The 26,444-nt window shown below is 28.8% G+C and overlaps 15 protein-coding genes across 15 annotated transcripts; 7 read left to right on the forward strand and 8 right to left on the reverse strand.

The window, feature by feature from the left end:
* Positions 1–603: 603 nt before the first annotated feature.
* BN7_3961 (uncharacterized protein) lies at positions 604–2,304 on the reverse strand (the record flags this gene model as incomplete). Its single annotated transcript, XM_011275488.1, has 1 exon — positions 604–2,304. One exon carries the CDS (start codon positions 2,302–2,304, stop codon positions 604–606), a length of 1,701 nt encoding a protein of 566 aa, XP_011273790.1.
* A 526-nt stretch (positions 2,305–2,830) lies between these two features.
* On the reverse strand, positions 2,831–5,107 carry BN7_3962 (uncharacterized protein; the record flags this gene model as incomplete). Its single annotated transcript, XM_011275489.1, has 1 exon — positions 2,831–5,107. The coding sequence occupies one exon, from the start codon at positions 5,105–5,107 to the stop codon at positions 2,831–2,833; it is 2,277 nt and encodes a 758-aa protein (XP_011273791.1).
* A 385-nt stretch (positions 5,108–5,492) lies between these two features.
* On the reverse strand, positions 5,493–7,604 carry VPS27 (ESCRT-0 subunit protein VPS27; the record flags this gene model as incomplete). Its single annotated transcript, XM_011275490.1, has 1 exon — positions 5,493–7,604. The coding sequence occupies one exon, from the start codon at positions 7,602–7,604 to the stop codon at positions 5,493–5,495; it is 2,112 nt and encodes a 703-aa protein (XP_011273792.1).
* A 610-nt stretch (positions 7,605–8,214) lies between these two features.
* On the forward strand, positions 8,215–10,071 carry HOF1 (formin-binding protein HOF1; the record flags this gene model as incomplete). The annotated part of the gene is made up of 1 exon (XM_011275491.1): positions 8,215–10,071. The coding sequence occupies one exon, from the start codon at positions 8,215–8,217 to the stop codon at positions 10,069–10,071; it is 1,857 nt and encodes a 618-aa protein (XP_011273793.1).
* A 530-nt stretch (positions 10,072–10,601) lies between these two features.
* BN7_3965 (histone H3 family protein) lies at positions 10,602–11,003 on the reverse strand (the record flags this gene model as incomplete). Its single annotated transcript, XM_011275492.1, has 1 exon — positions 10,602–11,003. The coding sequence occupies one exon, from the start codon at positions 11,001–11,003 to the stop codon at positions 10,602–10,604; it is 402 nt and encodes a 133-aa protein (XP_011273794.1).
* A 470-nt stretch (positions 11,004–11,473) lies between these two features.
* On the forward strand, positions 11,474–12,865 carry ARP9 (Arp9p; the record flags this gene model as incomplete). Its single annotated transcript, XM_011275493.1, has 2 exons — positions 11,474–11,503; positions 11,597–12,865. The coding sequence occupies 2 exons, from the start codon at positions 11,474–11,476 to the stop codon at positions 12,863–12,865; spliced, it is 1,299 nt and encodes a 432-aa protein (XP_011273795.1).
* A 188-nt stretch (positions 12,866–13,053) lies between these two features.
* On the reverse strand, positions 13,054–14,352 carry RCH1 (Rch1p; the record flags this gene model as incomplete). Its single annotated transcript, XM_011275494.1, has 1 exon — positions 13,054–14,352. One exon carries the CDS (start codon positions 14,350–14,352, stop codon positions 13,054–13,056), a length of 1,299 nt encoding a protein of 432 aa, XP_011273796.1.
* Positions 14,353–15,139: 787 nt separating this feature from the next.
* Positions 15,140–15,673, forward strand: IMP2 (endopeptidase catalytic subunit; the record flags this gene model as incomplete). The annotated part of the gene is made up of 1 exon (XM_011275495.1): positions 15,140–15,673. One exon carries the CDS (start codon positions 15,140–15,142, stop codon positions 15,671–15,673), a length of 534 nt encoding a protein of 177 aa, XP_011273797.1.
* Positions 15,674–16,389: 716 nt separating this feature from the next.
* Positions 16,390–16,956, forward strand: EGD2 (Egd2p; the record flags this gene model as incomplete). The annotated part of the gene is made up of 1 exon (XM_011275496.1): positions 16,390–16,956. The coding sequence occupies one exon, from the start codon at positions 16,390–16,392 to the stop codon at positions 16,954–16,956; it is 567 nt and encodes a 188-aa protein (XP_011273798.1).
* A 101-nt stretch (positions 16,957–17,057) lies between these two features.
* On the reverse strand, positions 17,058–17,957 carry BN7_3970 (uncharacterized protein; the record flags this gene model as incomplete). The annotated part of the gene is made up of 1 exon (XM_011275497.1): positions 17,058–17,957. The coding sequence occupies one exon, from the start codon at positions 17,955–17,957 to the stop codon at positions 17,058–17,060; it is 900 nt and encodes a 299-aa protein (XP_011273799.1).
* Positions 17,958–18,409: 452 nt separating this feature from the next.
* Positions 18,410–18,820, forward strand: CTF8 (Ctf8p; the record flags this gene model as incomplete). The annotated part of the gene is made up of 1 exon (XM_011275498.1): positions 18,410–18,820. One exon carries the CDS (start codon positions 18,410–18,412, stop codon positions 18,818–18,820), a length of 411 nt encoding a protein of 136 aa, XP_011273800.1.
* A 69-nt stretch (positions 18,821–18,889) lies between these two features.
* MNS1 (mannosyl-oligosaccharide 1,2-alpha-mannosidase) lies at positions 18,890–20,956 on the reverse strand (the record flags this gene model as incomplete). Its single annotated transcript, XM_011275499.1, has 1 exon — positions 18,890–20,956. One exon carries the CDS (start codon positions 20,954–20,956, stop codon positions 18,890–18,892), a length of 2,067 nt encoding a protein of 688 aa, XP_011273801.1.
* A 327-nt stretch (positions 20,957–21,283) lies between these two features.
* STR2 (cystathionine gamma-synthase) lies at positions 21,284–22,936 on the forward strand (the record flags this gene model as incomplete). Its single annotated transcript, XM_011275500.1, has 1 exon — positions 21,284–22,936. The coding sequence occupies one exon, from the start codon at positions 21,284–21,286 to the stop codon at positions 22,934–22,936; it is 1,653 nt and encodes a 550-aa protein (XP_011273802.1).
* Positions 22,937–24,165: 1,229 nt separating this feature from the next.
* DAL2 (allantoicase) lies at positions 24,166–25,179 on the forward strand (the record flags this gene model as incomplete). The annotated part of the gene is made up of 1 exon (XM_011275501.1): positions 24,166–25,179. The coding sequence occupies one exon, from the start codon at positions 24,166–24,168 to the stop codon at positions 25,177–25,179; it is 1,014 nt and encodes a 337-aa protein (XP_011273803.1).
* Positions 25,180–25,265: 86 nt separating this feature from the next.
* On the reverse strand, positions 25,266–26,408 carry BN7_3975 (uncharacterized protein; the record flags this gene model as incomplete). The annotated part of the gene is made up of 1 exon (XM_011275502.1): positions 25,266–26,408. The coding sequence occupies one exon, from the start codon at positions 26,406–26,408 to the stop codon at positions 25,266–25,268; it is 1,143 nt and encodes a 380-aa protein (XP_011273804.1).
* Positions 26,409–26,444: the final 36 nt, after the last annotated feature.

Here is a 26,444-nt window from a genome sequence, read left to right on the forward strand (position 1 = left end):
GAATAAAGCTTTGCATTAATTAAGGCTCTCTTTATTCATTTAAGCCAAAAAAAAACGGACTTTTTTATTGTTTTTTCAAAAATTAAAATTTTATAGATCTCTTAAAACATATATTAATCTCAAATTGTCAGCTCTCTAAATCATCAAAATTTCAAACCCGTTTTGAAGCTATGAGACTTACATAAGTATAATATTTGAAGTTTGAGAATAATAGATATATAGAAACAAATATATATTTCTCATTAAAGGTCTTCAATATGTGCGTTTTCTTTAATTTGCGGGGCGGATAAATATATAAAAAAAGAGTTTATAAACCCGAGATCTTAAGACATATATAAACTATTTTTTATCGAATTGTACATAACTTGACTATAAGGATCTTTCAAATAAGCAGAAATTATACAAACCATATACATCAATTGGAAATATTATACGAAAATGGTGATATAATCCTCATTTCGACGATAAATCTAACTTCGTTGAATAAAAGTTAGGCTATATTTACATGATTTCAATTTCAGAACCAATATCAAAGCATTTTGTTATATTAACTTAATATCACACATGTAGGACCAAGAGCTAAAAACTTTTATATATTTAAGCTTATATAGTTTCTTCTGTGGTCGCTGATTTATTTATAAGAATTAGTTGAGGAGTCAACTTGAGTAAAGGATTCCTTCTATTATCCATGTGTGATAAATTTTGTGTAAATTCTTTTGAAACTTGAGGTATCCCATCGTCTATACCTAAGATTAGGATAGAAGATTGGACATGATCTAATCCATAGCTATTTCCTCCAACACCATTATCTGACTTAACGATTAAAGTCTCAATCAAAGTTTTCAAAATTTCATAAACTTGAAGTTCAGTTTTAAATTCACGATCCTCAATCTTAACACATGATTGACCAGTAACAATCATTTTATAATAACTTGGCCGATTAACTCTTTTCGTTATCCTATTGTAACAGTGATTCAAAACAGTATAACGCCAATGCTTTATTGGATTAGCATTTTGAAAATACATTGATTTTTCAAATTTACTCAATCGCCTTCTTAATATATGTGAATAAAGATGATCAGACAGTAAATAAACACTCAGCAGCTCTTTGTAATAAATATTTTGCGGGAATATATAACCAAGATGGGAGAAAGTATGTTCTTTAAATTTGGTTTTGATACTTCCGATCATTCTGGAATTTCTTATTTTTCTATTTAGAAGAGGATCTTGCCATCTTATTCTATCAAAGTTATCGTCAAAAGGTATAACCGAAATAGATTTGAATTCATTTTGACCTGAGTTAACTTTCATAACTGAAACATGTTCATTCTGTTTGATTTCCTGATCAATCAATTCTTTTAATGATTCATAACCACTAGAAAATCTTTGTTTCATAGTCATGAGTTTATTAAACCCATCAAATATACATATATCAACCAAAATGTCTTTGATAAAACTCTTCATTATTGAGTTTGGATTTTGCAAAATGTTTTTCAAAATAAATTGAATCTTTCTTAAACTTCTTACTTCAAATGGATGGTTTACATTTTCACCTCTATCCTTAGACTCGGACATGGTAGGATGGTGATGTCTTTTAATTTGTTTAGGATCAATACCTTTAAAATAATCTTGATCACGAATTGAAGTATCTAAAAATTCATAATCAAATTTTTTACTCTCTTGATGTCTTTTGTATATTGAGTATGAATCGTAGTATTTGGTATCCATGATAAGATCAGGTCCATTCTTTAAGAACGCCTCATCATTAAGTTTCATCTTGGTTAATGGTGTTAAAACAATTGTTAATTTTAAGGTATCATAGATTTTTGGTGCAAATGTGTTCAAGAATGATTTATTAATATTCAACATGATTGAATAATCAATTTTACCTATCTGTGCAATGATTTCCCAAATTTCCATTGGAAGCACAAGTTCATTAACATTTCCATTATGATTTGAGACAGGTTTTTCAATATCATCAATCTTTGAAACATCAAAGTCTTGGAAATCTTCATTCTTCTTTATTAAAGACTTTAATTTTGAATGGTAAGTCCATTGATATAACGAATTTAATCTTTTGGATAAATGATATCTTATTGGGCATAATAATCTATTTAATCTCCAAAAAGGTCTATAAGTTGTATTATAAAATGAGCGAAGAATATAAATCTTACCAAAACCCCTAGGATAACCTAACAAAACTGATAATGCTTCAAGAATATTTCTTTCAGTATATAAGACATGGAAAGAATCACCAATTCTAATTGAAAATGATCTTATTGATGATATAATAGTTTGAATCATTGTGTTTAAATTTCCATCTGTTGGCTTATGATTCTTAACATTGATTCTGGGAATACAGAACAAAAATATGAATTAACGACAAATAACTTTAGTAGTATACTTTACATAAAGCTTGGTAATATATTACTTGATTGATTAAACAGTTCAGTAAAATTGCATGACTAATTGAGTATATATTGAGAACTTTTTTCCTTATTAGTATTTGGGGAAACGACATATCCCATCAAAGCTGTTATTAAAACCCTTCAATTTTTTTAATGATATGAATATATATATAATAATCAACATGGAAATGTTTTATATAACTAATATCTATTTGGCTTAAACCGTTGACAATACCTAATCCTTAATTTATTTAAATTTTAAAGCTGTACTTATTTCGATTTAACTCGGAGGTTCGGATAAATAAAGAATGTGCTTTTATAAACCCGAGATCATAATCATATTACGCATTTAAATATATCTTACAATTATTCATAAAAATGCTAAAAATTTTATTCATAAATAAATAGATATGTTTTCGATTCTAAGCTTTAAAGACCTCATTATAATCATCATAAACAGCCTTAACAAAAACTTCTTTATCCGAAATTCTATAACAATCAAATAAGATCCCACCTAAATTAAATTTCTTAATTTTAGGTAATTTTTTCAAAATTTTATAAATTTCAGGTCTCAATGAATGAATAATTAATTTTATTATATGTTGGAAATCTTCATCACTAATAATTGAATTTTGAATTTGATTTGGTGGGAATTTTTCATGTTTTAAAGAATTTTGAATCTTATTTAATTGTTTTAATGGGATTCTTGATTTTAATTCTCTAATTAAATAATTATAAAAAATTCTATAAGAATCTGGGGAATCATTTAATTTATTATAATATGTTTGTCCAGGTGTATTATAGTTTAGGTTTGAATTAAAACGTCCTTTAAAATCTTTAAATGCAGTTTTGGATGAATTTGTTTTAAAAATCAATCTTGCCTCACAACAATTTTCACAATTACATTGATCCAAGTAATTTAAATAGTTTAAGTTTTCATCTGTGGTTAGATCTTTAATGTTATTATAAACTAACCAATTATAAAAAAAATCCGGAATGATTAATTTTTCTAAATTTGTGAAATTGGCAAGAATGGAATCATACATTTTTTTTCTTTTCTCTAAGATTGTTTGATTTATTGGTAATTTCATTGAATCCTGGGTTTCAAATGCTTGGGTCTTAACAAATATAGGTATGAATGGGAAATCATTTAAATTTATGAAAAAAGTTTTAAGATTATTGCCAAATTTTTGTAGAAATATTTCATTTGTCAAGATATCATCCCATTGAATGTTTATATTTGAATTTGATGAAGGAGATTGATTTATGATTGATAATGCAGTAATTGAACTTGATTCATCATCTTGAGATAATAAATTTTCATACCAATCATGGAAAAATTTCATGATACAAATGTTACATAGGATATTTTCAAAACATTTGATTTTTAATTCTAATTCTTCAATTTTTGATAAATCAATTATGGAATTTAATTTTTTGAAATTTAATTCATTTGAATGAGATGTGAAGTCATCTTCATATTTATGAATATTTGAAATTGATAATTGTTTTATATTTGATAATTTTATTAAATTTGGTTGATTTTGATAAATTTTATATAATTCATTTATAAATAAATCAAAAGTTGTTGTTGTACTTAATTGTAATGATGATAAATTTGATAATATGGACCAACCATATTTGGTTAATTGGAAAGCTGTTTTAAAATTATGTTTATTTTCAATTAATATAGAGATTGATTTTGTTGAATCAGGTAATTTATTTAAATCATTTAAATCTAATAATTGGAAATTTTGTAAATTTAATAAATCAGTTCTTAAGACTTGGTCTAATTGATCTGGTTGTGATAAATAATAGTTATACTTGTTATTATTATGTTTAATCAAGTAATTTCTATTGAATTGTAACAAGGTATCAAATTTCTTCAAATTATTTAAATCCAAGTTTTCTAATTTTTGTAAATTATTATTTGAAGTGATGAATAATTCATATAGTGGTTCAAAAATATTGTTTGTTAATTGATCATAACTGATGTTATTAGATGAAGTATCAATAATAATTTCTTTAATAATGTATAAGATTTCATCATTTGAATGTAAAGTTGCTAAAAATTTTGGATAATTCTTGACATCTAACAGTGTATAATTTGAATTATAATTTTTATATTTTGATATGATATTATCCACTATAATAATTTTGGAATATAACCTTTTATTAATGATTTTATTGAAAAATCGACAAGTTTGACTTAGATTAATTAAATCAGTTTGATGTTCAACACAATCAGCAATGAAATCAATAACTTGGAATGGTAAATTTTCAAAATTATTCTTAATTTCAGGTTCACCAATTTTTCTTTTCTTCAATCTTGATTGTCTTAACTTTTGATTCAGTTTAAATTGCTTGTTGAACAGATTCCAATCAATTGGTAAAGATTTTGGTAAAGAACTTGGTGTAAAACTTGATTTAGGAGTTGAAGTTAAATTTCTAAAAGCACTAACTGAGGATGGGTTTAATTGAGGGTCAGAATCATCAATGAAATCAGTATTTATGAAACTATAGTTGAATTGAGATGTTAAATTTGATTCATTTTGTAGATATTGTGGGATATAACTTCCTCTGGGTGTATGAGTTGATGAATTATGACCACTTGAACCATTTGATCTATTCAAACGAGGTAAATTTGGTGGGACTATTTCTCCTAATTTTGAAGTGTTGATGACATTGGGACTGGACATTGTATCCTTATAATTCTTCTATATATAATCCTTAATTGTTTCTCTGATCTCTGATCTTGTAATCAACCGCTGAATAAATTGAAAATGAATTAAATTCCCCATAAAATGAAAAGTGGGATCAGAATCAGAATGTGGTGTGTACCAATGTTTATATAATACAATAAAGAGATCAGATCTAGAACAAATAATGGAAAGAAGAAGAAGAATAAGAATAGTAGTAATTAGATAGATTGTATAGACGATTAGCTGATTAAATTATTTATTTATTAGATCTATTGTATTATGTTATTGTTGTTCTATCGACTTCTGTATTATATTCCATTGAATATGCATTATTCTACAGAGTTAATACCAATAAAATTATAGTATAGAAATTATACACACTTCACAATTCAATCAATGTTTCTTCCACAATTGGTTTCTTATCTTCTTTAACATGGATTGTTTCTTCTTGAGGTGGTTTATTCAATGGCACAGTAGGGAATGAAAAATCTGTAACTTTTTGTTGATATTTATATCCATTTGGTACTTGTGATGGTACTTGTTGTGATGGTATTTGTTGTACTTGTTGTGGTTGTGATACTGGGATTGATGGTTCAGATGGTAAATGTTGTGGTATAGGTTCTTCAACTTTATTCTCATAAGGGATTTGTGATGGTGGTGCTGAAAATTCCTCTTCTTCTTCTTCTTCTTCTTGTGGAGGTTGATATTCTTGTGGTTCTTGTTCCAATGCTTCATTGTAGGATGGTACGGATTCTTCATATCTAGGCTGAGGTGCTTGTTGTGGTGCTTGTTGAGGAACTTGTGGAGCTTGTTGTTGTAATTGAGGTGAACTTTGAACTTGTTGTAAATGTGGTTGTAAATATTGTTGTACTGGTGATTGATATGATTGTTTTTGTAATTCAACTTGTTGACGTTCCAAACTTGGTGATTGAACAAATTGTGGTGTTTGTCCAGAATATTGTTGATTCAATGGTGTATAACCTTGTTGTTGATTATATTGTTGAGATTGATATTGTTGTTGATATTGTTGAGATGGATAATGTTGATATTGTTGTTGATAACCATATGGATCACTTGGTACTGGAACAGGTGCTCTTGTTAAATTATTCTCTTTTTCAATTTTATCATCAAGCATCTTATTATATAATCTCATAACTGTATCAATTTTAGAATTTAAATCAATAAATTCATCATATTTATTTATACTATTATTTAATTCATATGAAATTTTAGGAATTGTAGGTATAACTTGTCTATATGAATTATGTAATTCATTTAAATCATTTTGTGCATATGGTGTTGATTCATAATATGATACTTTATTATTAAATTGAATAATATTTGATTCATCTTGAGATGTTAAATAGTTTGGTAAGTCTTGAGGTGGTTGTTGAACTTGTTGTTGTACATGTTGTTGCTGTTGTTGATATCCTGATGATTGAGGTAATAAATTAGCATATGGACTATTATCTTGTGGTGGCTGTTGTTGTTGTTGTTGTTGTTGTTGTTCTAAAGCTTGTTTCTTATCTTCTAAATCTTTTAAACTTGCCGCAATTGCAGCTTTCATATCTTCATCTTCTTCATCTTCATTTGATGTTTGTTTTTGTTGTTGTGATGATGATTTTTGATCTTGTTTTGATGGGATAACTGGGATTGGAACTTGTGTAAAACCTTGACTTTCTCGAAGACTTAACTCCAATGCTTTTTTCAAATCTTCATCATCATCACTATCATATTGAGCTCTTGCACGACTAACATCTTTTTGATGTTTTGATCTTCTTGTTTTCTTACCTTTACTCTTTTTAGAATCTAATTCATCAAAACATGTATCACAAACACGAACTGGTTCAATTATACCTAAATGAGATAATGACAAGAATTTTGAAGAATGAGTTGTACAAAATACACCACCACAATTTCTACAATGATGTTTCCTATTCAACATTGAAAATAATGTAGAACAAATCATACATGCATCTGAATCTTCCCATTCTGGTGGTGCATTTGAATCAAATAATTTTGTAGAAATTTCACTACCAACAGTTGGAAATGAATAACCAGATTTTTGTAAATTTTCATAAATTTGTCCCAAATATTTAAATTGGAAATTATCTTTGAAAGCTAATGACCAATTTTGAATTAAATCTAATGCTAAATCTCTAACATTTTCATTTGTTTCATCATCACGAATTATTAAATTTATTGAATCAATAAATTCTCTTGTTGATATCTCCACAATGAAATGATATCCACCATTTTTAACACATGTATCAATTAAATGTAATGTTGATAATTGAGTGTTTGGGTTTTTACTAGAAGTTAATCTTTTTTTCAATGATCTCATTGCATCTTTTGGTAATACTTGTTTACTTCTAATTAAATCTGTAATTTCTAATGAAGTTGATAAATCAGTTTCACCAAATGGGATTGATTCATCTGTAGCTTTTTCTATTTGGGAATCAATAGACACGGTATTAGATCCAAACCATGACATCTTGAGTAGTATATTCTATTATATAATAAACCAATATGTTTCTTTCTTTTGTAATTAATTCTCTCTCCTTTAATCTTTTAATTGTCTGCTTTCTTAAAGAGGCAAAATTCAAAATTCCCATAAAAGTGACACATTTGAAAATGACAGAAAATTAAATTAAAATGTCACGTTTTCAGTCAGCTGACATCAAAATTACCCGATTCGGTAATTCTTCCAGCGCTTTTAATGACATTTCCTAAAACGGCAAAACGAAAACAGTCAAAATGATTTGGAAAATTACATACATATGAAGTTTTTCTATTTTTCTCAGAGTTTTGGTACGGGAATTGGGGCTTTAGATTTGATTCTAATGTACTCTGTGTTGTTTTTATAATTCATCTTCTGACTTTAACCAAAGAGATACTTCAAACATAAAGAGATAAAAGACTTGAAAAGAGAATTATATTAAGTGATTATGGCTACTACACTAGGTCCATCATTTACCACCAGTTTTTGGGTATGTATTTGAAGCTTTAGATCTTTAGATCCATTGTTTACAAATGAATAATAGTACTAACAATAATCATCACAGGGTAAAGATGATAGAGGATCTGAAGTTGTGATTAATAGAATGCATCAAGGTGCTCAAACTTGTGAAGAATTATTAGCATTTTATAAAGAGCGTGTTCAACTCGAGGAAGAATATTCACGTCGTTTAAATGCCATCTCTAAGAAATCAAGAGGAACATTTGAAACTGGATTATTAAGAGAATCTTTTGAAACTTTAAGAAATGAAACTGAACAAATGTCAAGATCTCATTTAAATGAAGCAAGAAAATTACATAGTGAAGCTTTATTAAAAGTTGATTCATTTTTATCAAATTTTTTAGCAAGATGTAAACCATTAGAAACTTCAGTGGAAAATATCAAGAAAACTAAAAATCAATTAGAAATTCAAGTTGCAAGATTAAAAGAGAAATATTCAAATGAAGTTACAAAATTAAATAGTTATATTGCTCAAGAATCATTACTTTTAGGTAAAGAATTAGAAAAAAATCAAGATAGAGCTTATAGACAACAACGTATTGTTAATGAATTAAGGGAAGAATACTTGTTAGCTGTTCAAAATTTAGAACATACACAAAATATTTGGATTGATGAATGGAAAAATTCAAGTACAAAGTTACAAGATTTAGAAATTGAAAGAATACAATTTTTAATTTCAAATATTTGGGAATATACAAATACTGTTTCAACTTCATGTGTTACTGATGATGCTTCATGTGAAAATATAAGATCTTCATTAGAATTATGTGATCCTTCAAAAGAAATTTCAACATTTGTTAAAAAATTTAAAACTGGTTCAGAAATTTATTCTTCACCAAAATTTATTGATTATTTAAATGGTGATCGTGATGAAGTTGGTTTACCTGAAGTTATAAGTGCTTTTGATTCAAGATCAACATCAGCTTCTACTCAAGTTCCAACACCAACAACAACAACTAGATTACATTCACAGAAAACTGGGGAACAACGTTATGCTCCATCAAATAATGGCTCACAACATTCTTCAACAAAATTACAAAGAAGACCACCACCTTCAGATGATGGACAAACTTCTATATCAAATCCTTCATCAATTGGAACTCAATTACATAGAAAAGAAAGTGAATATTCAAATCCAACTTCAATTTCAAGTTTTACAGAAAGTATTGATAATGATTTAAGATTATCCAAGAATTGGAATTCTCCATCACGTCGTCGTTCAAGAAATTCAGAATTTAATGAAAGTTGGAATAGAAAAAATTCAAATAGAAGATCATTTATCCTTGATACTACACCTAAAAAAGTTAATCAACCATATGTTATACCATCAAATCAAGATCCTTTAAGAGCTACATTAGAAGATTTAAAAATTGGTGGTAATGGTGATATGAATAAATTTCGTCAAGTTTTACAAAATACAAACCAACAAACATCAACTCCACAACAGCAACAACAACAACAACAAATGAATCCAATTATGAGATCAGAACCACGTAAATCTAAACCAACATTCATTGATTTAACAGAAACCCCAACAGCACCAGATTTTAATAGTTCAATGTCAAGTGAAAGAACAAATGCTACAACAATAAGACCAAAATCAATGGTTATAGATTCACATCCACAATTAATCACTGAGGATCCATCAATGAAACGTTCTTCATTCCATGCAGGATTAAGATCACAAAGTAAATCAACAATAAATTTACAATCTAAAGTTGCAACTAATGGATTACCATTAATAACAAGACAAGGTAGAAGAGTTATTAAACATGCAAAGGCAATTTTTGATTTCAAAGCAACTATAAATGAAGAATTATCTTTTAAAGAAGGTGATATTTTATTAGTTGTTCATATGCAAGATGATGGTTGGTGGGAATGTGAAAGATTAGAAGATGGTAATACTGGTCTTGCGCCATATAATTATTTGGAACGTGTATGATTTGATTATATTTAGTTCTTGCCTAAATTACCCATTTACTCTTTTCTCTGTTGGTTATCTAGCTGTTTCATTATGTTTTTGTTTTGGTTTAAAAGTTGTATTAAAAATTTGAAGTTTCATGTACAATAAATTTATTTTAGTATGGTATGATTATATAAGTTATCATTTTATTTAATCAATTTCTCGGACAATGTTCTTTTTTATGTTTTAAGTTGTTTTATCATTTTATTTTATTTTCAATTTTGTTTAAATCTCATGTTTAATTTACTACATTTAATTATAATTTATAAATTAAGTATTGTAGCCCTTTTTGACCATCTTATTAATCCACTTCTAATATACACAATGAAAAAAAAAAACACACACACATGTATAATGCAACATTATAAATAACAAATATTTGAATCACAAATACAAAGAAAACCAAACATAAAAATAAGTAATATAACATCAAACTCATTATAAACTGAAGAATAACTCCTCAATTATCTTAATATAATACAATAACATTTCAAAATGTCAAGACGTAATCAATACGTTCCTCTAATTCTTCTAGCCAATTGAATATCCTTTTGCATGATAGTAACTCTTTTAGCATGTAACGCCAGCAAATTTGTATCTTCAAATAAACTAACAAGAAATGCTTCAGCAGCTTCTTGTAATGCTAAAATCGCAACAGATTGCCATCTTAAAGCAACATCTTCACCAATATATGACATGGCAACTTCTCTAACAACTCTAGCAAAGGGTAGTTTAGCAATCAGTAGATCTGTTGATTTTTGGAACTTTCTAATTTCTTTTAAAGCTTTTGTACCTGGTTTATATCTTGGTTTCCTTCTCCCTGTAGGTATTGGATCTCCTGGTATATTTCTATAGATTCCATCATTGTTTCTTCCTCTTCTATTACTGTTGGGCGTCGATATCCTAGCCATTGTGTTCTGTGCCTATTAACCACCAATATGATACTCTTTCTAAATAGAATTACCTAGTACTTTCTCAATTCTTCTATAATTCTTGAAAAGTTTCAGAGGTTATACGCTTAAAAGCTTCGCGAAAAATGCGCGTTACGCATCTGCCGGGTGACGCCCTAATTAACTTTCCTAAAAGGGTAAGTCAATAAATAAGAAGGATATGAACATTTAGAAAAATAATGATATATTATTTGAAGCCTAAAACAGTTGAATTTTTAATCATATCAGTTATATCTCTACTATATATTGAGGCATCTAAGCTCTTACTAATGTGCCATAGTTTAGTACTTTGTTTTCGCGATTTTAAAATCCATTTTTCAAAAATCTCGAAAGCTGGAAACATCAAAACAAAAAACAATCAAATCTAGAAAGTTCATAGAGATTCCAAAGATCAGTATCGTTTGATCTAAACTTTCCATTTACATATCACAATGGCCCCGTTCCACGAAGAACATTTCCTAGTATGTGTGATTTTTGCCTTTTTTTTCAGATAAACCTGATTTTAACTGGGTTAGTATGGCTCCTTTGAATACTAACATATGCAATCTTTTTAGATAATATCACCAGGTTCTCAAATAACTTTAGTACAATTTGGTTTACATGATGGTGTATTTGCCCCTCCAGTGATAGAAATCCCAACAAAAGTCTATAGTAACCCTGATAAACCAGGCACATTTCTTTCTAAAGGTGAAGAATCAAATGTAATATATCCAATTGTTAAAGGTTCAATCCAAAATATTCAAGCATTTAATTTTTTTTTAAAATTAATTTATAAATCAATCTTATCAAAACATCCACAAGTTAATAACATCCCATTCTTGTTATTATCAAATTCTGAATGGTCAAGATTAGATATTGAACATATTACACAATATGTATTTGAATCAATGGAATTAAATGCTTTTACAATCATACCTAATGCATTGGCTACTTTATACGCACATGGATCTCAACCAAGTGCAGTTGTTATTGATATTGGATATGAAAAAACTGAAATAACACCAATTGTTGATTATAGTGTCTTAAATCATGCTAAAAAAGTTATAAATTTTGGTGGTAATGATATTAATAAATCAATTAGTGAAAATTTAAATAATTTATCACCTGAACAAATTGAATTATTGAAAAAATCTTCAATTTTTGAAGTTCTTAATGATGAAGATAAGAAAAATTCATTTTTCGGTCATGATGGGTTAAAGAAAAATGATACAGAATTTGATGTTGCAGCTATTGTTACATCAGGTAGAACAAGAGAAATTTTAGAAGAACGTGAAAAAAATGAAAATGAACAAATATCAAATGCTAAATTAGAAAACAATTCATTTTTAGATCAAGATGGTAATGATATTTCAGTGGGGAAAGAAAGATTTAAAGGTACAGAAAATTTAATTTCTCAAATTTCTAAAAATGTTTACCAATCATTAAATAAAATTATTGATTTAACAAAACGTCAAGAAGCTTGGGATAATATTTTAGTTATTGGTAAAACCACCAAAATTAAAGGTTTTACAGATGCTTTAAATGCACAATTAATCGAAGATCATTTAGTTGGTAAAGATATTCAAGAAAATCCAGCACAAGCTGCATTTCAAACAACAACTGCACCATCATTAGTATTTAATCAAGTTCCAAATTCAATAAAATTTGGTAAGATGCCAGAATATTTCCCTGAATGGAAAAAAATTGGTTATTCAGATGCAAATTTCCTTGGTGGACAAATTATATCAAAACAAATTTTCATAACAAATAATGAAAATTTCTTTGTTACAAGAACAAGTTATAATGAAAAAGGTCCTTTAGCTATTTGGGATACAACTTTTTAAAGAAGGAAACTATGACTTACTATGATGTGATACTACTATATAAATGACTTGTGTAACTTTAGAATTGAAAATTATTAATTATTATGAACTGTATGAATCTATATATTGTATAATCACAAAAAACTAACAAACAAGTATGCAATGTCTATATTATGACTGGAAGTATTATTAATTAACAATTTTTTGTTTCATTTCTTTTCATCTTCTGCATTATTATCATAATTATTTTCCACATTATCAGAACTTATACTTTGATCACCACTATCAATTTTACCAGTTTCTTCATCATTTTTCCCTTGGGCAATTAATTCAGGATGATCTAATTTTTCCCATTTTTTAAAAATATTAACTAAAACTTGAGCAGTTATAACTTGTTCTGATTGATAAAGAACTAAAGCTGCTAATAATCTCCCCAAGTATTCATAATCATCACCATATTGTGAAGAGACTAATGAAACACCTAGAGCGGCAGTTTTAGCAGCACCACAAAACATCACGGTAATTGTATCTGCTCTATTATAATAAAAAGGTTTAAAAATCTTATAACTCCATTTATATATAAATGATGAATTTTCATTTGGTTCATTACCAAAAATAAAATTTAATGGATATGGTCTTGCCATTATGAAACAAATCAAAGTAAATAATAAATAAATACCAATATTAAAGAAAACAAGGAATATAATTGAAGCTTTTGGAACTGATGTAAATGCTTTTTGATAAAATGCAGTGGAAAATGAAGAAAACATAACTAAAATCAAACAAAAACTACCAACTTTATTGAATTTTGTTACTGTTAAGAATTTCTTGGTTTGTTTGGGGAATAAATTTTGTATAATTTGACCAACAAATACTGGTACAAATACTGATAAACCTAATTGTTTCATAACTTCTCCATATAAATGTTGGATTGAAGTTTCAGATGCTGGATTACCGAATTCCCAACCTGAAGCTGATGTATACATTTGTAAAATAGCTGGTGAAATGAAAGCTCCTAGAATATTACCAATCATAACTTCAGTTAAACATAAAACTTTATTACCATTTGCATTACCAGTCATCACAACATTTGAAGAAACAGTAGTTGGACATGTACATGTAACTAATAACCCCAAAAGAACATATTTATCAATATGAGGATCATTAGCTGATTTTATAGCAGTTGCCAAACCAAACATTATAGCTGAAGTAATTAAAAATGATATAACAATGATAGTTAAATGAGCTCTCCAATGACCCATATTTTTCATTAATTCTTTTGTACCCATTGATAACCCAGATTGTAAGAAAATAACAGCAACAGCACCATAACCAATAGAATATTCAGCTCTAATTAATCCACCATGTCTTGCGAAATTTGGAGCAAATCTTGCAATAACAATAAATATAGCTAATGTTATGAAAAACCATTGTGCAATACAAAAATTTTTAAACCAAATGAGGAACCTTTTTGGGGTATTTTGTTTATCCGATACTGATGATGACATGTTTTTCCATCAGCACTTTTCTTCTTTTCTGAGAAAATTTGAACTTTAAATCTAAGTACCAAGCAGTTGAAACTTGATGATACTCCAACTAATTTAATGAGGGGAGATGGAAAAACCTTTTTATATGATTTTATAGTTTGACAGGTTCCAAAGTTTTGTATGATAAAAATTTCTTATTGATGATCATTTAAATTGAAATGATGCTATATGATTCTCGGACCGGGAAGGTCCCGGTGTCCAGTAAATCATCGGATGATGAACCCGAACGCCCTGTTGATTCCCGGGATTCTGGAATCCAAATCTCAAATACATCAAAGTCAAAGTCAAATATTGTTTGTAGAATGTGTGTTGGAAGGTCAAGTGGTCAGTGGTCAATATAGAGTATTGACTTGTATATCATTGCTAATTGCAAATGTTGTTCTCTCTTTTTAGCCCGATACTCATTGTGGCTCGCACGATCAGATTCATAGTCATTTAGCCATTTGACCATTGATTGTATAATAGTTCCAATGATCGATCCGATCAAGGGTTTTATATATAGAAAGTGACATATTACAAGCAAAATATGGATACGATGAACTAAAAGATATCCACTAGGCATCTCATCTTCCAATTATTTTAATTGGGTTTATAACTAGGTACCTTCTCTACTATATACCAGTGTCTTCATAACCATTTCCCAATGCGCGCCTTTCCCATCAGATCTATAAGCACCTTATATTGTTCTTCATAAGTAGTACTAAAATATACAAACAATATAAACAATACGTCACAAAAAAATGTCAATATGATTAGCCAAGTATATAAAAATGGATTCAAATATGCATATAGAACATCACTATTGATGATTACATGGGTTCCCGTAATGATTGTTATGAATGAACATATTTGTTATGTTGGAAAAATTGAAGGTTCATCAATGAGACCAACTTTAAATCCTTCATCTAAGGCAAGTGATTGGGTATTATTATGGAAATGGGGTATTAGAAGCTATAATGGTATACAAGTAAATGATGTTGTACTGTTTAGATCTCCAACAAATCCTGAAAAAATTTATTGTAAAAGAGTTAAAGGTGTTCAAGGTGATACTATATTAACAAGATATCCTTATCCAAGAGAACAATGTCATATACCAAGAAATCATTTATGGGTAGAAGGTGATAATGTCCATTCTATTGATAGTAATACATTTGGTCCTATAAGTACTGGGTTAGTTATTGGTACTGCAACAAGAATTATATTTCCTTTTTCAAGATGGATGGAAATACCCAATGGTGGTAGAGAGGCAAGAATTACAAAATTAGATGCATTTGTGGATTAATAAAGACAAAACAACAATTAATTAATGATAACTAGATATGAATTAAAAGTTAATTTGCATGAATTTGAAATATACATATAAGAATATAAAGATTTTGAGTATTGACTACGTACCTGCAAGTAGTATGTATTGAATAAAAAGTGATAAAACATATATTGTCATTCAATCTAAACGATATTGTAAACAATCGAGTAAGAAAAAGAAAGATTAACATATGTGTATTTAGTCATATATATTATACTGATCATGACTCAATGCTTTTAAAATAATTCAAAGCTATCGTAAGTCTTGATGTCTTGATCAGCGTCAATTTTCAAACATTTCAACAACGATTAATAATATTTTGAAAATACTTCAAGTGACAGAATTCAAGCCTATATCAAGACGTTATGATACATACACTAGCAATACAACGGAGTCATTTAACTTTCAAATAAAAAAAATAAGATCAAAAAAGTCATTTATCTCACAATTTTGAGGGCTTTTGTTCCAAATGTTTGAAACTGAGCGACTTGGGTATCTTGAAATATTTCAAGAGTTTATAAATCTCAGCATTCTTCGCGAATTTTACCCAGTCATACAAACATTCTTCGCGAATTTCTTTCCATCCTTCGTCGACGTATGTTGAAAAAAAAAACTGAAAAAAGTTGGTAATAAACCCAAGTCAACCAGAAGTTTAGTTATAGAATTCAATTCAATTCAATCCAATTATAAAAATGTCTGCTGAACAAGCCCCAAAAATCGAAGAAATCCAAGAAGAAATCCCACAAGGTGCTAAAGTTTCTGTTTTCTCAAAAAACGAAAAAAAAGCTAGAGATGCTATTGCTAAATTAAACTTGAGAAAAGTTGATGGTATTTCAAGAGTTACTTTCAAAAGAAGAGGTAACCAAATCTTTGCTATTGATTCACCAGATGTTTTCAAATCAGCTGCTGGTACCTACATTGTTTTCGGTGAAGCTAAATTAGAAGATTTAACCCAAAGATTACAAGAAGCTCAAGCTGGTGCTAACCCAGCTGGTCATGAAGGTCACGATCATGAAGGTCATGATCACCCAGCTCCAAAAGATCCAGCCTCAATCACTGCTGATTTAGAAGCTGCTGCTGCTAAAGGTCCAGCTGCTGCTGAAGAAGATGATGATGCTGAAGTTGATGAAACTGGTTTAAAAGCTGCTGATATTGAATTAGTTATTGAACAAACTGGTGCTTCAAGAGCTAAAGCTGCTAAAGCTTTGAAAAAACATGACAGTGATATTGTCAATGCTATTATGGAATTATCATCATAAGTTTAGAATTATATTTTTTACTTTTGATATGAATATATGAAATTAATTTCATGACGTTAACACATTTATTTTCTGGAAAATTGTAGAAATCTATACACATATTATTCTTTTCTTCTTGAACTTCCTGTTGTACTAGCTTGTTTAGTTTCAATTGTTTCAATTGGAACAGAAACAGGATCTTTCTTTTCTTTTGGATCTTGATTTTGACCTTTAGATTCGATATCAGATTTTTCCAATGGGGTTTCTAATGGTTGTTCCTTACCATTCAATAATCCACAACGAGGACAAATATATCTAACAAATTCAGGTAATTGACCTGGTGGAGCCAAACCATTATGAGAAGAACAATTTGGACATATTAAAGCATATCTATTATTTGGACTTAATTCATCTGCACCAACAACAGTATCAATTATTGTATCATACCAATGACGTTCATTACCTTCCCCTTGGTATGCATTAAATCTTTGTGATTCATTATTACCTTCTAATGAAAGTTTATTAAATTCTTCTAATTGTTTTTGTTTGGCTAATAATTCTTCATCAATTTGTGCATTAAGATCACCACCATCTGCAAATCTTGTTAATAAAGCATGAGTTGATTGGAAATTTGTCTTGGTTTTCAATTCTTCAATTTTGGATTCATGTGTTTGTTTCAAATGTTCAATATGATTTTCAATTCTATTTATTCTTGTATTGAAATATAAAGTTATTATTTTGATAATTAATGTAATTAAAATCGGAGTTGCCACAATTAATCCAATTTCTAAATGATCATATCTATGGAATTCTAATCCATTCTTTATGAGTAGATAAACCAAAGTGAAAAAATATCCAAAGACACCATATATCAATACAAAACTTTTTGATTGACGTTGATGATATTTGAAAACTCCTATACTTCTTTCATTTTTATTTATTTTAGAAGATAATGCTGATAATTCTTTTTCAAAAGTTGAAGGATCAAAATCCTTAGATTTAAGAAATGATAGCCATCCCATTATGCTTTGATGAGTTGAGTTCAACAGTAATTGTTATTAAATCTGAAGAACTAGTTTATGTAGAATTTTAGTGTCAAATTGTGTGTTTTGATGACGTTGCTTATGATATTGTATGTATTTACTTTTTTGATTTTAGAGCAGGGCTGCAAACCACAAATCAAGATCTTGATATTCAAAGTGGAACCCCTTATAAAGTAATAAGTTTTGGCAAAATATATGGAATTAAATATATTTAATGAACACTCTGAGCACCTTTTTTTCAATAAAAGATGTACAATCTTTTTCTTTGTGGTGTTTTGAAGTCATCAATTCATTTTGTATTCTTTAGTAAAGATTCTATATAATCCATCGCGATGAGCTGAAAAGTTTAACAAACGCGTATATAAAAATCTTCAATCATCATCATTCAAACATCTCTCGAGACAATCTACCAAGAACCAGGACCCACTACCATGCCAGCCATCGAAATCGACTACTCAGAAGCCCAAAAGACAATCCAATCCAAAGATGAATCGCCAATCATCATTTCCACACCATTAGGTAACGTCTTATTAGAAATTCAAGGTGAATTAGTATTACCATCATCAAAACCTCAAGGTTTAACACCAGAAGGAGAATTAAAATATGTTACAATTGATGATATAAATCATGCTGCTCGTGTAGGGAAATTAGAATTGAATGGGAATAAAGCCACTCTGTATATTGGTACTTCACAAAGATTATTAGGTGAAGTTAAACAATTACGTCCACCTCTTGGAGTTTTAAAATTTCCTAATGAATTCCAAGATGGTGCAAAAGTTAAAATGGTTGATGTCATAAAGAATAAAGTTATCTTTTCAGGTAGACCATTACCAATTATGTGAATTATTAATACATGGAGAAAATAAGCAAGAATGATCATATATTTTTATTGATAAATAAGTTCTTTAGGTTTAAGCTTGTTGATCAATTAATTCTTCAATAATTTCATTAACATTTTCACCTTTAGCTAATTTTGCTTTAATTTTAGCCTTTTCATCATCAGATTCTTGTTGTTGGTTTGGTTCTTGATTAAGATCTTTTAATTGTTCTAAAGCAGGTTTAGCAGGTTCAGCTGCAACTGGTGCATTGTTTAATTTTGGTGGTTGTTGTTCATGATGTTTTGAATTTCCTTTTTTATCATCAATAACAATTTCTTCTTGATGAATTTGATCTTTTGGTTTTCCTTGTTGTTGTTGATTTGTATTTTTATGTGAACCATCTCTACTCCAACCAGTTTTAAATAAAGGATTTGGATCAAATCTTGGGAATGGATGACCTTCAGTATTGAAAACATTTTCAGTTAAAGGAATTAAATTTTCATCATCAAATAATAAATATAAATATTTTAAAGTTTCAGCTATCCAAAATGATTCCATATTATCTCTTAATTTTGGTGGAACTGTAGTAACATCACTTAATGAAGTAAATGCACCATCTGCTGTTTTAGTATGTTTAACAAAACTTTGGAAAATTTTCCAACCCCATTCTCTATAAATTGGATCTTTTGTAATTCTATATAAAATGAATAAACTTTCCACAGTTTCAGGTCTTTGTAAATTATGTCTATCCAATGGTTTAATATAGAAATCTTTAGTAGAATCTTCATCATCATTGAAAACAACAATTTCTGATGATAATCCAGTTGCAGTACCTTCATAAGTTTTCCAACATGTATGAGTGATTTCTTTACCTAAAGTAAAATCTTCTTCTTTTAATGGTGTCCAAGAACCTGATTTTCTTGCTGTTAAGATATCTTCACCACCAGTAGCACCAAGTGCAAATGAACCACCAATGAAACAAACTAAATGATCCATTTTATTTGAAAAACCTCCATTAAAACCTCTTTCTAATTCACCAAAAAATACTAAATTACTTGGTTTAGAATGACGTAATAAATGTTTTTTTATTCCATAATTTGATTCATGGAATAAAGTATTATAAATTGGCTCTTGTTCATCAGTTTGTAAATATTGTTTGATAAGATATTCATAATAAGAATCAGCTCTTGAACCTAATCTAATATATTTACCTTGATATTTCCCAGTGTCGGGATGAACATAAATTGGTACTAGACCATCTTTTGGTTGATTTTTATCTAAAACTTCCATAATTTTTTCAACTTTTTCCCAATATAATGATTCACCAGTTAATTTAGATAAATATTTAAATTCTAATTGTAAAGTTGCAACTTCTGCAGTTGATGAAGCACCATTATCAACATGATTTTTAACACCTTTTTTAGTATGTAAATTAACACTAGCATATGGGATTCCAGATGGAGAATCAAAAGCACCAATAATTCTATTACCTAAATCAACAGCTTTTTCTAAAAACATATCATTTTTAGATAAATAATGTGCAGATAATAACCCACCAAGCATTCTAATTGTTGTTTCGAAGACATTAACTTCATAATTCATATCATAATTTAATTCATTTGCAACCCAAGCTTCAGCAGTTTTAAATTCTTCTTCTAAACCCATAAGATGCATAGTATCTAATGAATCAACAATAATCCAACCTAATGGACCAGGACCCATATTTTTACCTTTATGACTTAATGGATGATATTCATCTTTACCCCAAGCATCTGTTTCATAATGTTTCCAAGTTTCTTTGAACACTTGTCTAACTTGATCTTGTTTTTCTTTCCAAGTTAAATTATCTAAAGAATTATTATTATTACCAAATTCAACACCTTGTAATAATCCACCAATATAATAACATGTATAAAATGCTAAACCAAGGATAAAAGCTTTGAAAAACATGATTTTCCTTCTTTCCCAACTAGAAGTTTGATTATTCAAAGGTTTATCTTTATATAAGGGTAATTGTGGATCTTTTGATCTAAAATTTGGAATTGACGCTGTGAATGGAGATGTGTTGTTATTTCTGAGTGCCTTCCAAACGGAATCTTCCTTTGCTCGCTGTTGTTTTATTCCAAAAGAAGGCTTTGTGTCTGGTAACTTGAAGCTCATGTACAAGGACAATCACAAGATGAAATCAGCCCAAATAAGATCAAGTTTAGGAGCCAATTGTGTGTGTGAAGTGTTGAATTTAAAGGATCAAATCTTGGTGTTTATATAAAAATCTTAACGAAATTTATTGATCTGAGTCGGAAGTACCTCCTGTCAGACCCCGGAACGAAAATGAGAAATCAGATCGCGAATCGCGAATTTGATTTTGATTTTGATTTCGATTTAGTCATACTAGTATAATCGAAGAATCTGATAGTGGAAAAATGCAAAGTTTATACTTGTTTTGTTTTGTTTTGTTTGGAGACTTTATAAAGAAAGAGAAATAATATGCTGGCAATTCCATCCAAGGAAATTGGTGCTCCTATCCCAAACAACACTGCTCATGCAGTCTCAGTCACATTGCCTACTTGGGAAGCAACAGTTGGTTATGAAGAAGGTGAACAATGGGTAACTTCCAAGATGACTTCAGGTTATCCAAGATTTTTCATTCATAGTAAGATTCAAGAACTTTGTAAACATATTGAAGAGAAATTTGGTAGAGAAAATGAAAAAGCATGGTGTTTTCCAAGTTATGAAGTTGCTAAACGTTGTAGAGAATTTGTTAAAGAAAAATCACATTGTAATAATGTTCGTATATTACAATTAAGAACTCCACCACCAAAAACCAAAGAAGAAGAAAGTTATAGAAAAGAAGCTAAGATTGCAGTTGTTTTCGTTCATGATTCTGAATGGTCTATTGCTAAACAATATTGGCAACATTCAGGTGAAGGTATTTCATCACGTATGGGGGAATATGTTTTACAAGAATTACAAATTTCTGAAAATAATTTAAATGAAGATAAAGATAAAGAATATAAAATGTTTATCGAGGAAAGATTTGGTAGAAATTTAAATTTAAGTTATGTTAATGAAGCTAAACAAATTTTGAAAAGACGTATTGCAGGTACTTTAAAAGATGATTCTGATTTAGATTCAAATCAAAGAGTTATTTGTGAAGATGATATTTTCCTTTATCCAACTGGGATGGCTTCAATTTTCAATGCATTTTTAGCATGTTTAAACACTTCAACACAACAAGAAGGATCTCAATTAGAAAAATCTGTATGTTTTGGATTCCCATATGTTGATACTTTAAATATTTTAAAAAAATTTGGCCCAGGTGTTCAATTTTATGGATTTGGTGATGATGATTCTTTAAATGATTTAGAAAATAAATTAAAATCAGGTGAAAAAATTCAAAGTTTTTTCTGTGAATGTCCATCAAATCCTCTTTTGAAAACTCCAAATTTGAAAAAAGTTTATGAATTATCTCAAATATATAAATTCCCAGTTGTTGTTGATGAAACTGTTGGTAATTTTTTAAATATTGATGTATTACCATATGCAGATATTGTTGTTTCATCATTAACTAAAGTGTTTTCAGGGGATTCAAATGTTATGGCTGGTTCATTAGTTTTAAATCCTAAATCACAATATTATGAAATTTTCACAAAATATTTCACAAATAATTATGAAGATATATTTTGGGCTGAAGATGCAATTTATTTAGAAAGAAATTCAAGAGATTTTCAATCAAGATCTTCAAAAGTAAATAAAACAACTGAAGCTGTTGTTAATCTTTTCCAAAATTCTTCATTAATTAAAGAAATTTTTTATCCAAAATTAGTTCCAAGTAAAAAATATTATGATGAATTGAAAACTCCACATGGAGGTTATGGTGGATTAATAAGTTTAGTTTTCCATAATCCAAATGCTGCAAGAGTTTTCTTTAATGAAGTTAATTTATCAAAAGGTCCATCATTAGGTACAAATTTTACATTAGCATGTCCTTATGCAATCTTGGCTCATTATCAAGAATTAGATGAAGTTGAAAAATGGGGGGTTGATAGAAATATTGTAAGAATAAGTATTGGTCTTGAAGATCAATCTGAATTATTGGAAATTTTACAACATGCATTGAATTTAGCTGCATTAGAATAAAACAAATCAATTGAAAAGAGTTTATAATCATTGACCATAAATCATTTACTTCATCATTGACTTGTATAAATCATTTACTTCAACAGTATATATTTTTAATTACTTTCTTTTACTTGATGTATGTAGATCTACAAATTTGATGTCTAATTTAATGATATTTTCAATTGAATATTTGTATATGAATATAAGTTTTTTTATTGTATATGATAAATTTGATATTTCATTAAACACATTTCTAATAAAATTCCAATTCAATTGGAATTTATATTTATAATTGATATTACTCTTTGTAAATGATGAAATTGATGAATTCTTAAATTTTTAGATTGTTTTTTGTGATAATTTTTTCTTTAACTGTTAAAATATTTTTCAAACAAGATAAATTCAATCTTTTAATTCAACAACTTTTTCACCTCTAGCAAAACGAGGGTTTCTTGGATCATTAATAAATTCTTTAGTACCAGCACTTAAATCAGCAGCTTTACCAACTAAGTAAAAGACAATGGCACCACCGGCAAAGAATGGCCAGTATGGTTTTAAGACAGGAGTGTTGTATCTTTTGATGATAGCCATTTTGATTTTGATTGTAAATGTGATTAAAATACAATTGATGTAATGTTTTCAATTAAGAGTGTGTAAAATCTGGTGTTTATTCAGGAGCTTTTTCGTTGGAAATTTGACTAACGAATTGAAATCGTACAAAAATATTCGCGGAAGGTGGAAGCCGGGTGACTTCTATGAAAAACTGATTATATAATCACCACGTCATGTATTAAGTAATCTGATTTTTCATCTCAAAAGGGAAGGTCAGTTAATGGTTGTGTGCACTGCTGGTATTAATCGATATTACATAATCATGACGTAATCAGTGTACACAATAAATAATTAATCCCCGGCGTAATCGATTCAATAAAGTTTACTGTTTTGATATGGTGAGAAAATGGGTTATATTGGAGATATTTATATGGCTGGAAAGCCAATTTGAACTGTTTTCTTCATAGCTTTCAATGGCGGGTGGTTAATACCATAGATTCTTAATAAATTCATGGATATTGCAGTCATTCCATCTAATCCACAGTTGAGTTCTTATCGGGCGTATCCGTTCGCTAATGAAAAACTCGATTGGAGTTATCAAGAAAAGGGTATAATAATCAAGGAATTCCCTACAAAGAATAATTAACCCTTTTCTTTCTTCATATTCATATCAAAATCACATACACTATTTCATAATGGTACAAATACTATCAGAAGATCAATTCAAACAACAAGTTGTCTCTTTATACACCGATGTTATTGGTGAAAAAATTGGTGGTAAAGTCTTAAGTTTTAGTGATGAATGGTTTGCAGAAGCTTCAAATTTAATTAAACCAAAACCTCCAATTAGAGATGCTACTAAATTCGTTTATTCAGGTGCTTGGTATGATGGTTGGGAAACAAGAAGACATAATACTGAAGAAGCTGATTGGGTAATTATTCAATTTGGTGTATCTGGTGCAAAATTAATTGGTACTGAAATTGATACTGCTTTTTTCAATGGTAATCATGCCCCAGAAATTACTGTTGAAGCTACAAATTTAAAAGAAGGTGAATCTTTAGATAGTGCTACTTGGGATTTAATAATTTCTAAACAAGAATGTGGACCATCACAAAAACATTTTTTCAAAAATGATTCAATAACTGATAAGGCATATACTCATGCAAGATTAAAACAATATCCAGATGGTGGGATTGCTCGTTTTAGATTATATGGTGAAGTTATCCCACAATTTGATGGAATCACCACTCAAAGTATCATTGATTTAGCTTCTGTTCAATATGGTGGTGTTGCAGTTAAAGTTTCTGATCAACATTTTGGTTCTGCTGATAATTTAGTTTTACCAGGTCGTGGTCATGATATGAGTGATGGTTGGGAAACCAAGAGATCAAGAACTCCAGGTCATACAGATTGGGTAATTATTAAATTAGGTGCTAAAACTAAGATTAATGAAGTTGTTATTGATACTGCACATTTTAGAGGTAATTTCCCACAAAAAATTTCATTACATGGATTAACTACTCAAGAATTAATTCCAAATGAATCTGATCCAAATTGGATTTCATTAATTGAACCTTCTAAAACTGGTCCTGATAAAGAACATTCATTTAAAGAATTTGTTAATCAAGGTGAATTCACTCATGTTAAATTAACTTTAATCCCAGATGGTGGTGTTAAAAGAATTAGAGTTCTTGGTACTTTAGCTTAAAACAATTACATCGTTCTAATTAAATATAATAATAATTAATGTGCTTATATTGCTATCTGTACTATTATTCATTCAACCGTCAACGTCTATGCAAATTTTGTTAAATAAGGATCACTAAGTTTTAAAATTTCAAACCGATCTTTCCTAGTATCATAAGTTTCATCTTTAATAATACCATAAAATTCTTCACAAAAATCAAGATCTGTTTGATTAACACCATCAAGAATTAATATCTCTTTTAATGAAGGAAAAAGTTCCTTGGTGAGTGGTGTTGAAATTATATCAAAATTAGTTATTGTTAAAGCTTCTAAATTTGGAAATTTACATTTTTTAAATTCAATTCTTGATACTCTTCCAAAATGTACTCTTTCTATTGAACTAAAATGTGAACTAATTGTATTCCTAATCTTTGGAATATAACCCAATGCAGTTATTCTATTAATCAACAATTTCTTTAGTGATTGGAACTCACATCTCTTCAATTGAATTGTATTATTAACCCCATTGATTTCTAATTCAATCAAGTTTGGGAGTTGAAGATTGTTCAAAATCACTGGATCTTTATCACAACGACTATAATCTAATTTCAATTTTCTCAACTTAGGATGAAACTTATTCACCACTTGATCAATATTCTTTGGTGTATTAACTGGAAGCAGTAACTCCATTGATTCTAGTAAAGGTGCATCAAAACTTGGTAAATCTTTACTAACCTTTAAACTTAACTGAAGCTCTAATGTCTTCAAGTTTGGGAATTTGATATCTTTAAAAGCATCACCTCCTGGAAAGTGCACTAATGTAAGTTTCTCTAAGTTTCCCATCTCTGTTAGTCCATCCAAAATGTTGAAATTTGGTGATTTTATCGTCCCAACTTTTGTATTCTGTAAGAAATGAAGAACTGGACTACCATCATCATAGACATCATCTATTATCTCATAATAAAAATATTCTTGAATATCAAAATCAAACTCTTCCAATACTGGTATATAAAAAAAATCTCTAATCAATAAAGAATTTGCTAAAACTTGAAAATATTGTAATGATGGTGCATCAATAGACGTCATTACAAGATCTGTATCAATTGAACTGAAAATAAATCTTTTCAAATTAGGAGCAGTAATACCACGAAGCATACATTCTGAAGCAGGTTCATGAAGCCTATCTTTTGGATCTTCTTTGAATGCAATATGAAGGTTTTTTAATTGTGGGAAATCACAATTATATAACATACACCTTGAAGCAAAAGTTTTACAACAATCAATAAA

Source organism: Wickerhamomyces ciferrii, contig 00123 (assembly GCF_000313485.1).
Source record: "Wickerhamomyces ciferrii WGS project CAIF00000000 data, strain NRRL Y-1031 F-60-10, contig 00123, whole genome shotgun sequence".
NCBI classification, from domain to species: domain Eukaryota; kingdom Fungi; phylum Ascomycota; class Saccharomycetes; order Phaffomycetales; family Wickerhamomycetaceae; genus Hansenula; species Hansenula ciferrii.